The sequence below is a fragment of the Idiotropiscis lumnitzeri genome, chromosome 14 (genome assembly GCF_059441095.1).
Source record: "Idiotropiscis lumnitzeri isolate Australia: NSW breed Sydney's pygmy pipehorse chromosome 14, RoL_Ilum_1.0, whole genome shotgun sequence".
Lineage (NCBI taxonomy): Eukaryota > Metazoa > Chordata > Actinopteri > Syngnathiformes > Syngnathidae > Idiotropiscis > Idiotropiscis lumnitzeri.
This window is the reverse complement of record NC_142404.1, coordinates 20,143,031-20,158,055: the sequence shown is the minus strand read 5'-3', so window position 1 is coordinate 20,158,055 and position 15,025 is coordinate 20,143,031. Positions and strand designations below refer to the sequence as shown.

At 50.2% G+C, this 15,025-nt stretch overlaps 2 protein-coding genes and 1 non-coding gene across 4 annotated transcripts; all 3 read left to right on the top strand.

Moving 5' to 3' along the window:
* Window positions 1–1,226: 1,226 nt before the first annotated feature.
* LOC148323967 (organic cation/carnitine transporter 2-like) lies at window positions 1,227–5,933 on the top strand. Of its 2 annotated transcripts, none has more exons than XM_088314271.1 (11): window positions 1,227–1,925; window positions 2,377–2,586; window positions 2,716–2,819; window positions 2,883–3,037; window positions 3,350–3,521; window positions 3,645–3,771; window positions 3,969–4,069; window positions 4,189–4,403; window positions 4,483–4,665; window positions 5,071–5,206; window positions 5,272–5,933. In XM_088314271.1, exons 1-11 carry the CDS (start codon window positions 1,539–1,541, stop codon window positions 5,351–5,353), a joined length of 1,872 nt encoding a protein of 623 aa, XP_088170397.1. In that variant the 5' UTR covers window positions 1,227–1,538; the 3' UTR covers window positions 5,354–5,933. The 2 variants fall into 2 exon arrangements, with proteins under 2 accessions (XP_088170397.1, XP_088170396.1); XM_088314270.1 differs by having other exon boundaries at window positions 3,930–4,069.
* Window positions 5,934–6,213: 280 nt separating this feature from the next.
* Window positions 6,214–13,907, top strand: sestd1 (SEC14 and spectrin domains 1). The gene is made up of 19 exons (XM_088315437.1): window positions 6,214–6,406; window positions 7,369–7,465; window positions 7,548–7,656; window positions 7,957–8,047; window positions 8,108–8,221; window positions 8,325–8,438; window positions 8,537–8,625; window positions 8,694–8,746; window positions 8,887–8,976; window positions 9,534–9,691; window positions 10,540–10,662; window positions 10,744–10,944; window positions 11,593–11,707; window positions 11,791–11,938; window positions 12,038–12,119; window positions 12,201–12,323; window positions 12,398–12,589; window positions 12,785–12,888; window positions 13,392–13,907. Exons 2-19 carry the CDS (start codon window positions 7,411–7,413, stop codon window positions 13,657–13,659), a joined length of 2,229 nt encoding a protein of 742 aa, XP_088171563.1. The 5' UTR covers window positions 6,214–6,406; window positions 7,369–7,410; the 3' UTR covers window positions 13,660–13,907.
* An 823-nt stretch (window positions 13,908–14,730) lies between these two features.
* trnal-caa (transfer RNA leucine (anticodon CAA)) lies at window positions 14,731–14,839 on the top strand. The gene is made up of 2 exons: window positions 14,731–14,768; window positions 14,794–14,839. It is a non-coding gene; the product is annotated as a tRNA-Leu (tRNA).
* Window positions 14,840–15,025: the final 186 nt, after the last annotated feature.

Below are 15,025 nucleotides of genomic sequence, written 5' to 3'. Positions count from 1 at the left end.
CTAGTGCGTTCTGCTTGTTGGGCCCGAACCGAAGTCTGTTAACGGTTTGACTTCCTTGACCCCACCCCCCCTTGAAATGGAATACCCCAGTAGCATGTGCACTGGACCAAAAAACTCTGGCCTTCTCAAATGTGGCCACCGGCCGGCCGGCCCTGACCTCGGGCCTGGCCGGAGGAGAAGGTGCACTGTCAGACAGGAAGTTTCTTCTGACTTGTTTGATAATCACCTCAAGTTACTGATTGTCAGACGCCTCGTTTAGAACATTTGGTTACTCTTTAATGGTAGTGGCTGCTGACGTCAAAAATGCAACGCACGACATCTAAAATGGTAACGAGCGTCTGCTTGATGCATTTTGCACCGCACCGTTTCAAATATTAACGATACTTGGGAGGTCCATCTTTGTAATTCGTTTGGAACGGTTAATGATTGCAAAAACGGTTTCTACTCAACTCTGTGTACTATTGATGACTCCAAAATGATCCATCCGTGATCTCCTCGCGAGGCGTGCTGGAGTCTGGAGCTGTCAAATTCGAAAAGTTGAGTCAAGTCAAATTATTTCCATCAAAAACGAGCATTCACACAGAAAATAAATCTCTAACCAAAAAAAAGTTCCGAGCAGAAACAGTCTTTTTATAATTTCAATGACAGTGATGAATAAATCGTCGTCGTAAAAGTTCTTCAGGTTGAGTTGGTGCAATTTGCGCAAAGGTGGCGTTAAAAAAACAAAAAACGGCGAGCTTGCGACGTCAAATGAAAAGTTGCGTCTCTTTCCGCTGTGTGACGTGGTTGCAAATGGATGAGAAGGAAAGCTCGCAAAGAAGCGACGGCGCAGCTCGAGTTATCGAGCGAGCGACTTCTTAATCGAGCAGCCGCAAATATTTGGATGTTGGCATGTTTGCTAAGTCTGACGCACTGTCAAAGCCTTGCGGAAATTGGAAGGCATGTGGAACACCAACAAGCCGAACTGAATAGCAAGTGACCTTTGACCTTTTGGTTGTACAGTGCGGGGCCATTATTGTACATTTACAGAGGGGGCATACATATGCAACCTGGTCCTAAGAGACTTGAGACTTGGGCGGTACTGTCTGAAGACCTGAGTAGCAACAATAGCGGCTAATGTTCGTGTGCTGCTAACATTAGCGGCTAGTGTTTGCCTGCGTATGTTTGATGTGAACCGGACTGAGTGGCCCAAGGCACGCTTGTTGCTAATGTGTGATTGTCTGGTTCGCACGAGTGCCAGAAGACCAAAGTCCACAAGAAGATGCCGAGTCACACTGGTCGCTTGCCTGTTTGTTTTTGCCCTGAAAAGTTCAGGCTGGACTCAGAGTCTCAGAACTTTGCCAAGACTTTACTTTGGAATGCGTTGACGTCCATCCTGTTGTGGTGTCGACATCTGACTTGTACCGGAACCACGACAGCAACAACAGGAAGTAGCTACCGGCTAACGTTGACGTTCGGGCCTTATACGAGATTGTGTCGGTGTGGAACATGTTTGTGTGTCTTTTTTCTTGAGCGAGTGTGTGTCTGTGACTCTTAACATGTGTAAAAGAGAAGAGAGAGTCTATGAGAGGGAAACTTTTGTGTGGACTGGACTGAGCCACTCAATCTTGCACTTGCTTACACACACACACACACACAGGCCGACAGATGTGTGTCGAGGGGAGGTGTCGTGGTTGTCCTTAAAAGACCGCTTTCAGTTTGTCTTTGTGGGTGCGTTGGTCAGGAAGGTCTTGGCGATGCAGGTCTACGAAGACTCTGTGTCCTTCTTGGGGTCCTGGGGTCCCTTCCAGAGGCGAGTGGTCTTGCAGTTGTGCCTGGCCGCCGTCCCCTCGGGATACAACATGCTGTCCAGCCTCTACCTGTTGGCCACGCCGCCGCACGCCTGCCGGATGCCCGAAAACAACCTCAGCCAGAAATGGACGCAGGTCAGCGCCCCTCTGCAGGTCACAAGTGGATGTTGATCACATTCTCCTTGTATGGCTTCGTAATGTGTGTTCTCACAAATGTCTGGGCTCTAAAACAGTCGTGCTAAATTTGGAACCAGTTGGTTGTTTGAGTTTCAACAGGACATTCCGTCGACTTCCCCCTCGTTGGGTTCGATTGACACGTCCCCGTTTAAAAAAAAAAAAAAACATTGAACTTGGTCTTGATCGCATGACTTCCAATCGTTTGCTGATCGTGCCGTCGGACAAAGCTCCAAGTCCGAGTGAGCTCCTTGGGAAATATCCTGGATGCAGAAGTTCCAATTTCCAATGGGGGAAAAGAAATCCACCAATCTGCGCAGTTAGCAAATTATGGATAACGGAGTTTTGCAGTGAACTCTGAAGCCAGTACGAACTGGTCAAGTAATGCATTCATGTGTTGTTTGCTGGCCAGCTGGTGACCGGGCAGACGGATCGCAGAGGCTGCAGCCACTTCCAGCTGAGCCTCCTTCAGAACCTCAGCACACTGGGAAGCACCTGGAACCAAAGCAGTGGTGCGCCGGGATCCACTACGGGTCTGCCACTGTCCAGCCTGCCGCAGGAGCGCTGCAAGCATGGTTGGAACTTCAGCACGGAGCACTACCAGTCCACCGTGGTCACTGAGGTCCGCAATCGTCTGTGACAAATCTTCCAAGTCGCTGTTACTTCCGTTACACCATCCAGCCCACCTGTGCTTTTCCTTGGGTGTTTCTCATGAAGTCCCCATTTGGTGTTGGTGTTGTGCTCCCTCCAGTTCAACCTGGTGTGTGAGGACGTGTGGAAAGCGCCGCTGAGCACTCTGGCCTACTTCATGGGCGGCCTGTGCGGCTGCTTCGTCTCCGGCCAGATGTCCGACAGGTAACTTGCCACGGTGCGTGTCCTTCGCTTCACAAAGTCACGTTCAACGGCCGTGGCCCGCAGGTTTGGCAGGAAACCGATCTTGCTGGCTTCTGTCGCCCTGCTGAGCATCTTGAGCGCCGTCCTGGCTTTGGCGCCGTCCTGGCCGATATTCACCGCGCTCTTCTTCACCCTTGGCCTCGGACAAATCGGCTGCTACGTCGTGGTCTTTATTCTCGGTTGGTGCCTACTCTTCTTTTTTAGGCAAGTTCTTGATGCCAACTTTGAACTGCCGATTTGCTCTCGTTTAATGTTGAAGCAACGGAATTGAAGCGACATCCCACGATGGCGAGTGATGATGAGCTTAGCAATGTTTTGAACGTGAACGCGACTTTTTGACTACCGACTGACTGATGCCAGGCAAAGGCTACTAGTTTGCGCTGGTATACTTCTGAGGCAACTTCAGGTTCCATCACTGGTGCCTCTGTGATGAAGACCAAGTCGTCACTTTGAAAGTGATTCCCATTCATTTGAGTCTGCTTGTTCTTCAGGCTCAGAGATTCTGACGGGTCCGACCCGGGTTCTCTTCTCCAATCTGTGCTTGCCCTTCGCTTACGTCTTCGGCATGCTTCTTTTGCCCGGGACCGCCTATCTGGTCCGGACCTGGCGCCTCCTGGCACTCATCCTGGCGCTCCCTGGTCTGGCCTGTGCGCCGCTCTGGTGGTGAGATGGTCTCACTACAACTTGTGAAAACATTTTCATACAATCCATCGAGAGAAAATTCATGCCGAGCAACCTTAACGTAGCTTCCACATCACATCCTCTAGCCTCTGTGTTGGGTTGCAGGCTCCTTCCAGAGTCTCCTCGCTGGCTGGTGTCTCGTGGACATCTGAGGCAAGCTGAAGTTCTGCTTAGATCAGCTGCTCTGGAAAACCGCGTGGAAGCTCCACAGGTCATCTTCCAAACCACCAAGGTGAGCAGACCTCAACCTGGACTCGATGGGATGACTCAGGTCGTAAATTGTGTCCTTTTCGTGGGCGCTTTGACTCTGGAGTTCACTAAGCTCTTCACAAGAACCTCAACAAGAGCCTCTGAGATTCTCAGTGAGGTCTTGTTTGCAATCTTCACCAGACCCCGAATGTGGTCTTCACTGAGGTTTGTATCCGGCAGGTCGGGAATCAGTCGATCAACCAGACGGAATCGATGAATTTTTTGGGCCTGGTGCGGACCAGGAATATTCGTCATATGTCGCTGATCCTGTGGATCATCTGGTGGGTTTTTGTCCATTCCATTCATGGCATGCAGTATTCACACTGAACGAAGTTCCAAAGGTTTTGTAAATTGTCACAGAGCAGCTGCGGTTATTATTTTTTTGTGATGTTGCATTCAGGTTCTCCGTGAACGTCAGCTACTTCGGGATGTCGTTCAACATGTCGTCTCTATCCGGAAACCCCTTTTTCAACTACTTCCTGGTGGCGGCCATTGAGCTTCCTGCATATGCTGCGAGCTGGCTGGCGTCTCGTCGCCTTCCTCGCCGTCTGTCCTTCATCGCCTTCTCCCTGCTTGGGGCTGTGGCGCTGTTCCTGGTCCAGATCACCGTGCACGGTGAAGTACAGCTCAGTCCACGCTGAACAACGCTGGTACAAACTGACGGCTTCTTGCCGTGTCTGCTCCCTCCCTGCAGCCCATCCAGACGTGACCCTCTTCCTGGTCCTGCTAGGAAAGTTTGGCGTTCTGGCTGGTGTGAGCATTTTGTACACGTACAGTGGAGAACTGTACCCCACCGTAATACGAAACACGGCCTTGTCCTCCTGCGCCACGTTCTCACGACTCGGTTCTGCAGTGTCGCCCTATGTCCTCCGACTGGGTCAGTTCAAATTCTGAGTGGAATTGTTCAGTAGTCATCAAGTCAAGTTAATTTCTCTCACCCTTAAATCACTTTCCTTTCCTTTACTCAGACATTCAGTTCTTCAGTATCTTCAGTCAGAGTTGTCATTTGGGTCCTAACTGGGGCCTTTGTGGTCTTCACTCACTGGGGACTTGATTTTGGTTTGTGGTGGGCTCTTAATGATGTTGTTCACTTTACTGGGGTTGTCTTCACTTGGGTCTCTACAAGAATCTTCACTCAGTGATTTCACCAAGGGCCTTTTTGGGGTACTCACAAGAGTCTTCACTGGGGTCTTCATCGGGGTCTTTGCGTATGTGTTTACAGGGTCTTAGGTGTTACAAGTTGGTTGATGAGAATGCATGGATGTTTGTGTGCATGTGTCAGGCGTGTGGTACGAGTTGTTGCCATGGATCCTGGTGGGTTCTTTGTCTGTGTTTGGGGTTGCGCTCAGCATCTTCCTGCCTGAGACTTCCTCACGGGCGCTCCCTGACACCATTGAACAGATGGCCACCATGCGCAAGTATAGTTTTTCATCATCATCATCATCGCGTCATCATTAAATTACCTTACCCCCCCTCCCCCCAGATGGCCATGCTCGTCCTGTTCTGCAAAACACGATGAAGAACAACTATGTGGACCAGCAGTCATCCGGACAGCTCAATTTTAACAACTGAATATTTCCGTGGGGCGGCACGGTGGCCGACTGGTTAGCACGATGGCCACACAGTGAGAGACAGCATCGGTCGTGGGTTCAATCCCGGCTCCGGCCATCCTGTGTGGAGTTTGCATGTTCTCCCCGTGCTTGCGTGGGTTTCCTCCCACATTCCAAAAACATGCATGGCAGGCCGATTGAACTCTCTAAATTGCCCCGAGGTATGAGTGTGCGGGCGGATGGTTGTTCGTCGACGTGTGCCCTGCAATTGGCTGGCAACCAGTTCAGGGTGTGACCCCGCCTACTTCCCCGAAGATAGCTGGGATAGGCTCCAGTACCCCCCCCCCCCGCGACCCGCGTGAGGAGAAGCGGTACAGAAGATGGATGGATGGATATTTCCGTGATCTCAGTTTGCTCACTAGCTGGCGCCAAAAAAAATGTCAGAGCACTTCAAGTGGTCGTCAACGCACAGAAATGCCACCATTATAAGAATGTGTGGTCCGAAATATCAATATTTTAGTTACTGTCTTGCGTTTTTCTCTAAATTGTATTTTCGTGTCCACCGAACAATAAAAAGTAACTCATAAACATCTAAGATTGGTTGTTTCTAAGTCGTTAAATAGATGAAATAGAGGTTAGATTTTCAAGTTTCCGAGTTGCTTCCATCCCGGAAGTTTGTAACTCACGTATTTCAAAGTATTTTGTCGTCAACGTAAGATAAGTTGGCCTTCTTATCTGCGCAGTACGTGTAAATAGTGTAAATGGTGCAATAGACATAATAATGTTTTCATAAACACACCGACATATCAAGTCACATCAGGTACCTTAAGCTTCACTTCCCCACATTTATATTTTGAAGCGAAGTGCAACGGAAAAGCTTCTGTCTTGGAGCCGCACTGCGCATGCGCAGAGCAGCGGCAGTGCCGCCCGACAGTTGGTGGCTGATTTGCTTCCAGCTAGCAAGCTAACCGGGTGAAAAAAAAAACTGTAAAACTCCGCCAATGGGAGATCCGGGAAACTTGCGCAAGTCTTGAAGGTGCCGCACGATGACAAAGGTCTGACTCAAAGGTAAGAGAAGTCCGTAGTTTGGCGCACAGTCGTTGCCAAATTGATCGGAGAGGGATCGATCGAGAGGCGAGGGAGTCAATGTAGGTCATTGTGGCTGCGAGCCGAACAGACGACGAGGACGAGGCCGCCGCTGCACATCTGGATCATCATCTGGACCTCTTGTTGAACAAAATGCGCCGCCCGAAAATCTTGAAAGTTTTTTTGCGTGTGACTTTTTTTTTCACGGTCAAACACGATAGTTTGAATTCCGCGTTTTACAAAGCTTCCTTGTTTGGGAAAGTGCTCGACCAGATGTGAAGCTGTAACCCATGCCGCATCTCACATACTTTTTATGCACAACTCTGAATTAAATGTGCAGTAAATGAATTTACGATTGTGACTGTGGGCGTTATCAGATTGGGCCGCCCACTGCACCATCTGATTGGTTCCTTGTGCAGCGTGGCAGCCAATCAGCAGTAAGCTGCCTGTTTGCTTTTTCACCTCGAGTCACACGGACTGCGGGTGGCAACAGACTCTGCCGAAATTTCAATCATGTCAATCGACTACAACTCACAACTAAAAGAAAACTATTTGCCGTCGTAAACTTTATGTTTTTTTTCATTGAACTTTAAGTCACGCATCTGAGCCTGGGAGCTCCGTGCACTTTTTGTTAGACTTTGAAAACTAAGTAGTCTATTTTCTAAGATAAAAAAAAAAACTTTAACATGTTGTAAATCACTAAAGTGGTGTTTAATGGCAAAAAAAACTCAATCAAGTTTTGGACTTGCTATTTTCCCAAATTTCACACCATTTTTTTCTACAACTGCATATCGGCTTCAAATATCGGTTATCGGCACCCATGAGTTCTAGTAATCTATATCGGCCCCAAGAAAAGCATATCGCTTTATCACTTCCGCAAACAAAGCTCGCCGTGATCAGATGAGCCGATGTCGTCTGAATCAAAGTCCACGTTTCGTTTCAAGTTGTTGCTGTTGTGCTGCGAGACGTGCCATCAGGTGAGCGTGATGGAAGCTAGCGGCATCATCAATGTGCTCAACAAGAAGCTGGCCTTCCTCTCAGGTACGCGCACGCGCATGTTTTTGCACGCTCGTCGTTTTTGGACCAATGTGACTAAAACGCCTTGCGCTGTTTGCGCTTTGAGGCGGGAAAGACCGGCGCAGCGGTCTGATCCTCAGCATCCCTCTGGGCTGCGACCAGACCAACATGGACGAGCTCAGCGACACACTGGACTATCTGCTCAGCATACCCAGGTACGCATGCACGCACACGCGTGCACCCGTGGCCGCGTCACCGTGTGACTCGCGCCACACTGGAACATTGCCACAGCATACCAGAATGTAGCCGGTACCACGCGCAACAGCAGCTAGACATAGCCGCGTAAACAAAATGGTGAGAACGTCGTCAACTTGTCATCACAGCAAAGGCGTTCCAAAGTTGCTTTGTATTTGTGCACTTGCAGCACCCCCTGGTGGTTAGTTTGTTCCTTTGAGAAAAACAGGAAGACGAGCTGTTCGAATATTTGTCCACATCTGCGTGCGTGTGTTTGTCAGCGACAAGTGCAAGGCGCGAGGCTTCACCGTCATCGTGGACGGCCGACGCTCGCAGTGGAACACGGTCAAGACGGTGGTGCTCATGCTGCAGGTACGTGGCGGCGCCGGCGGCGAGCGAGCGAGCCCGGCTAACGAACGCTTGTTCTCTCAGAACGTGATCCCGGCCGAGGTGTCGCTGGTGTGCGTGGTCAAGCCGGACGAGTTCTGGGACAAGAAGGTCACGCACTTTTGCTTCTGGAAGGAGAAGGACCGACTCGGCTTTGAGGTTCGACGCACGCGCGCGCGCGAGAGAGAGAGAGAAATTGTACAGGAAGGGAGTGGAAATATGTGTGTCTGCGTGCAAATAATTGAAGTGAAGCTCCCGTCAGGTGATTCTGGTTTCGGCCAATAAGCTGACGCGTTACATCGAACCGTCGCAGCTCACCGACGACTTCGGAGGAACTTTGGACTACGACCACGGCGACTGGCTCGGCAAAAGACTGGTCGCCGCCGCTAAACATTCACCGATCCGCGTTCACGAGTCCGGCTGCTTGTTGCCATGGCAACTCAACCTCCTTTTCTGCATGTGTGCGCGCGTCAGGTGTTTGAGAAGTTCACCAAGGAGTCCACGTCGCTGCTGGACGAGCTTTCGATCATCAACGACAGCGACAAGAACGTCGCACTTGACAAGTACGTGCGCGCGCGCTCGTGCACGTGCACGCATGGATTGTAGTGTTGATGTGCGTAAGTGTGTGCAGGTCAGCTGACGTCCTCCTGCCATCTTTTGACCCTGAAACGGTCCTCCAGACAGGTAAGGAGCAGCTTGGTCTGTGTGTGTGTGTTCAGCTGTTGCGATTGGCGTGCGTGTTAAAGACGTCGTTGTTGCCTTGGTGCCATTCGCCTCCGAGTCGAGTGAAAGCAACGCGCTCTTTCTGCTGCGTGCGCGCGCAGGTCACGAGTTGCTGTCCGAGCTGCAGCAGCGCCGCTTTAATGTCTCCGAGGGAGGAGGAATCGGAGGAGGCGGCAGCGGCGCGCAAGGAGGTGAGGAAGCGCCGACGAGCGATAGACCGATGCGCTTTTTTTTCCCGGACCGATTCTTAGAAGTCTGGAGGCCGATATTAATTTGTTGAAAAAAGGGATATAATGGTGTCAGAATTTAGAAAATGAAAAACTCCGAAACTCGACTTTGCCTGTCAGCACACGTTTATGAAACAACTTTAGTGAAGCTTTTTTAGATCTTAGAAAAAGGACAACTTCGTTTCAAAAGTTGAACGAAAAGTACTCGGAGCTCCCAGGCTCAGCTGCGTGTTTTCTCGTTCAATGAAAACAAACCGATCAGATGGCGCTGTGGGCGGGCCAATCTGCTTCTGCGGAGGCAGAGAGAAGAGAGAGCTCCAGCGAGACAAAATAAACCAGCTTTTAATTTATCGGCCTTGAAGGTTTAAAAAAAAAAAAAATAATCGTCAACATGCCAAATGTGGGCCCGGCCGATAATCGGTCCAACACTCGCGTCGACGTCCCTGCTGAAATCCGTCAGCTTTGTGCCGCGTCCGCCCGACCCGGTTTTGTTGCCCAGCGTCCTCCTTTTTTGCCCGCAGTGCCAACGTGGCGTCCGATGGAGGAGGAGCTGCTGGCTCAGCCTCAGGTCATGAAGCTTCTGGACTCGCTGAGGGAGAAGTACACCCGCTATCAGGAAGTGTGCCGGCAACGCAGCAAGCGCTCGCAGATCCACGACGTGCACGCCAAAGTCATGCAGGTGCAAACGCGCGCCAGCGGCCGTCTTGGAGATCGGCCCGCCGACCGGTTTTGGTTGCCACGGCGACGGGATGATCTGCGGCTTCTCAGCACACTTGACATACGTTCAAAATGTATATATATATCAGACCGATACAATGAGCACAAAATATATTAAAAACAATGAAATCTGTAAAAACAGAATAAGAGAAATGCTCATGAAAATGCAAAAGAAATCAATGAAGTCAACATTTTAAAAACTTTCAACAAATTACAAACAGTGTTGAAAGTCGTCTAAGTTAAACCATAAAAAGAAAAACCAAATGTGTAAATATGCGAAATAAAGAAATCACACCAATTAAAATGACAAACACAAACAAATTGGATGCAAATCGAATTAGAGCAAATGTGCAGGACTAGAAGTCGGCGTACAAAAAAAAAAAAAAGTCGAAGGGGAAGTCAAGCCAAACATTTTCTTTGCTCGCCTCTTTTCTGAAGATGGGCCGTGATTGGTCAACAGCTCAGCCCGAACAACTGTGATATCATTTGCGGTCGACGGCGAGTGGCAAAATGGACGCCGCAAACGCAAGATTCATCACGATGGCGAGTTTTGAAGTGTCAAAAAATGTGTTTGTGTTTGCCTTGACTTCCTCTTTCCTCTCACACTCGCAAAAAAAGGATGACAAAAGTATCAAATCAAGAAGTTACCTTGAAAAAATACAATCATCACACCAAATGTTTTTTAGTTGAAACTCCAAAGAACCCATACGAGTGAAAGTCAGGAAAATAGTTGCAACTGTCAAAAAGGGAAAACATGCCAAAGAAATAAATCTGTGCGTGTGCGTGTGCGTGTGCGTGTGCGCACGCAAGGTGGTGACGTGGCTGCAAGGTCCAGGCTCGGAGCTGCTCAAGACGCAACAGGCCATCGGAGACTCCATGCGGGCGGCGCAGGCGCTGCAGCAGAAGCACGAGGAGATCGAGAGTCAGCACAGCGTACGGCGAGCTCCACGCACTCGCACGCACTCGCACGCACTCGCACGCGCGCGCGCGTAACACGCGGTTGTCCCCCTCCAGGAATGGTTTGCGGTGTACGTGGAGCTGAACCAGCAGATCGGCGTCCTGCTCAGCGGCGGAGACGACGACGAGGAGGAAGCCGGCGAGCTGAAGGCGCTGCAGCGGCAGCTCAGTGACGTCTGCTACCAGCAGGCGGCGCTGTTGGAGAGCCGGCAGAATGTGCTGCAGGCCGCGCACGCCTTCCACGTCGCCGCGCAGGAGGTGAGCTCAGTTTAGCTGACTGGAACTTGTTTTTGTGCTATTTGGACTGATGGGGCTGAGCTTAGCTGAGCTTATCTTATTTTATCTTAGCTTAGCTGCATGGGCTTTAGCATAGCTATCACTGCTCTCTCTCTTTTTTGTTTTTTTTAAACTCCTTCAATCCATAAAACACACATATATGTTTTCAAGAACGTACTCCTCGCCTTGCCCAAAGACGTCTTAGCCCTTTTTTGGAGTGTTTTGATCAAATTAGAACACAATATTCTGTTGGCCTGACAAATCCAGAAAAATGCTGCAATTGAGGGGTTTCCTCTCGTGACAATTTCTGGGATTAAATGATTAATCATATCTTCTTCAAACATGTTTTTTTTTTTTTGGAATACTTTTACTGTAGTTTAGTTGAGCCATTCGTGTTGTGCTCACGAGCACACTTTCCGAGACTTGCCGAAACCAGAACTCAACTTGACGAGACCGAGGCGAGTCCCGTCGTCTGCAAAACAGCGGTTCGTTCCAAATGTTTATTTCTTGATGGCTGTCTTAGCGTAGTTTAGCTTTTGGTCCTACTTGAGCTTAGCGTTGCTGATGTTAACTCCGATCTTCGCTTAGCATGTGGCGCGGCACCGCTGACGTCGCATTTGCTGTCCTCAGCTGTCCCAGCAGCTGGACGCACTCCTGGGCATGCTGTGCGCCGACGTGGCGCCGACGGACGGCTCGCAAATCCAACACAACCTCAAGCTGCTGGAGGAGAAGCTGCAAAGCGTCGGTGCGTGCGTGGCTAACTCGGGCGAGGCGTCGCCGCCGCGCCGTGACTTGCGCTGACTCCTCCCACCTTTTGAATGTGAGCAGAAACCGGGCTGGCTTCTCTGCGCCAGAAGGGGGCGCTGCTCCTGGAGCAAACGTGCGCCGATGACGGCGAGAACGCAGCGGCCGAGCCGACGGACAACGTGCGGCAGATCCGCGACGTCATGGACGACATGCAGATGAGGAAACAGAGGTGAACGCACGCTAACGCCCGTGCTAACGCGCTAATATGCTCAAAGAGGTGAACACGTTCCGATTTGCCGGTGTCCCTCGTCACATGACGTGTGCGCAGGTGTGAGGACATGGTGGACGTGCGTCGTCTAAAAATGCTTCAGATGGTTCAGTTGTTCAAATGCGAAGAAGACGCCTTACAGGTCAGACGGGCTCACGTGAGCGGGCGGCCATGACGTCACCGGAGCACGCAAGTATGTGCAATGTCGCGTGTGTGCGCGCAGGCTGTGGATTGGCTGTGCGAGCTGCTGGACGCGCTGCTGAAGACGCACGTGCGACTGGGCGACGACGTCGGCGACACCAAGGCCTTGATGGACAAACATCGTAAATTCGTGGACGTGGCGCAGGTCAGACATGAGCGCCACAAACTTGTCCTTGCGCGATGGCGTGCACGATGGCTGACGTGACGCGTGCGCGGCAGAGCACGTACGACTACGGGCGGCAGCTGCTGCAGGCCACGGTGGTGCTGTGCCAGTCGCTGCGCTGCGCCACGCGCTCGTCCGGCGACACGCTGCCTCGACTCAACCGCGTGTGGAAGCAGTTCGCCGTCAGCGCCGACGAGCGGCAACACCGACTGCAGCTCGCCCTCGCCTTCCACCGGCACGCCGACGTGGTCAGTGTACACTGTTGCTTTAAAAAAAATGTTGAACGTAGAGCGCCATCTACAGGAGTCCAAAAATATTACAAGTGGTTCACGAAGCAGATTTGAAGCTTCATTTAGCCATCACCAAGACCAAAGCGGAGCGACCCCGTCAAAAGGGCTGTCGACTGTCTTCCCAACACGTGTGTTGGTGTGTTTGGGTTTCAGGTGTTACAGGACGAGCACGTGGAGGCGGAGTCTCTGGATGAGGTGGACGCTTCAGCCAAAGCGCTGCTGGACAGGCTCGGCATGCCCGTCATCTTCCCTGATGGGTTTGTACGCGTGCGCGCGCACACACGCTAACGCGACAACAGAGCAACAGCATGCTAACAGAAGTGACTAGCTAGCGCCGTAACGCACACGCTAACCCAGGCGATGACATGCTCACTTCTGGCAATTTCCATCCATCTATCGTCTGAATTGCATTTCCTCGTCGTGTTTTCATTGCCGAGCTTCTTTTTGCGCTTAATACTCCCAAAAAAATGATGAAATCAATTGCGATCAAAGTCCATTACAGGATTGAATTTCTTGGAAAAACATGATCTCAAACCTTAAACTGGACTGTTTGAAACCTCCCTGGCTAGCAATCATTTTCTTTTTTTCCCCCAAAACCCAAAACTTTGCTTTGAATCCGAAACTGAAACCAAAATCTCGACATAATGTGCCGAAAAGCCTGGTTTCAAACCTTAGCCTTGACTTGAAAACGTCATTTTCAACCGGAACCCGATTCACACACCTGACTGAGCGCGCGTGCGTGCGTGCGTGCGTGCGTTAGGAGCGAGCAGCGTTTCGGCAGCTCCGCCAACAACGACGACACGGCGGCGGCAGCCGAGTGCGTGCGAGAACGCCTCCTGCTGGTGGAGGAGCGCCGGTTGCAGCTTCAAGAGGCGGAGCTGGGCGGAGAGCCCCGCCCACAGGAAGAGGCGCTCCACGGCGCCCTGGATGTCATCGGCGAGGAGCCGGGTGAGAAGGAGGACGACGACGACGACGACGACGACGACGACGACCCGGACCTCCCGGAAGAAAATATGCTCCAAAGCTAAAGTTTGGCGCCTGTTAGCCCGGGAAACTAACTGATGCTAATAGTTTCTTTGTAACATCTGGAATAAAGACATACCCAGCATGCTCCTTGTTCCTGCATGTGCTCTCCAAAACAAGACTTTCAGTTAAAAAAAAAAAAAAGTAATTTATTATCCCGGTGCTTTTTTTCTTGAATGGCTGCTGCTGAATGTGTCTGTTATATCCCCCCAACCCAAGGAATTGTTGTCCAAATAAACGTTTTCAAGTTTCAGTCTTTTTGTCAATTTGCTTATGATTGCATCTCTCACGTTCGGATCGTTGTGAGAGTTGAAGACCTAACAACATTTTGAGAAGTTTCAGAATTCTCGACGTGTTTATTTTGCCGAGCGAAAACGTGATTTAACAGGAATTGTCACTCGTCAAAATCAATCGCAAATGCTAAATGTGGATAGGGCGAATGAAGTTCGGGATAATGAGTTTTGGATTGTTTCTAAACTTTTGCACACGAATGACCAAAGGGGCGGGGCGGCGTGATGCTATCAAAAGGCGACAATGTTGGACTACCGTCGGGTAGTTTCGATCAACTTGTGTGGAGAGAAAAATAAATAGCGTGTGTTGTTCGCTCCAAAGGCTTATGCTTGTATTTTATTTTAATTTTTGTAATCTATAAGGTACATTCACAACGAGTCGGCTAGTTATTTGTTTTTTTAACATGTCGGCTTGTCGTTTTTGGAGTGAAGCGTGCGACGCGTCATCGAGAGGCGACGCGCTTGGAAAATGAGCAGTAAAATTATTGCGTTTTAAAACGTAAAAGGCTATATCGTGTGTGATTTTTCTTTATCTCCACATATGGGTGACTTGATAAAAGCCATTGATTTGTCAGAGCAGACGACGAAAAGCTAAGCGCTAGCAGCACAAGCCACGTCACAGCTGCGCTTAATAAAAAGCAGGAGCTTTTTTTTAAATATGTATAATATGTATATAAGCGATCGTTTGGGTGTGTGCACATGATGACACGATGGCGAAACCATTTTCTCGTACTTCGAGTGCTGTAATTAAATGAAGAAGGCTGCAAGCGAATGAATGTGTAAGTTGTCAGGATGGCCGAGCGGTCTAAGGCGCCAGACTCAAGGTTGAAACCTTCTCGCCAGCGGGATTTCTGGTCTCCGAATGGAGGCGTGGGTTCGAATCCCACTTCTGACACAATTTTTACTTCTTTTTTTTTTGGGAGGGGGTGGATTTTTTTCGTCTTTCAAGATTGCAAGTCGCGCAAATTGCACAATGAAAACGCGTTTCCACTTATTTTCAAACGACATTTTCATAACTGTTAGATGCACTGACGGTTTACGTCCACTAGATGTCAGTGTAGGAAGAGGAAACCACTCCCAC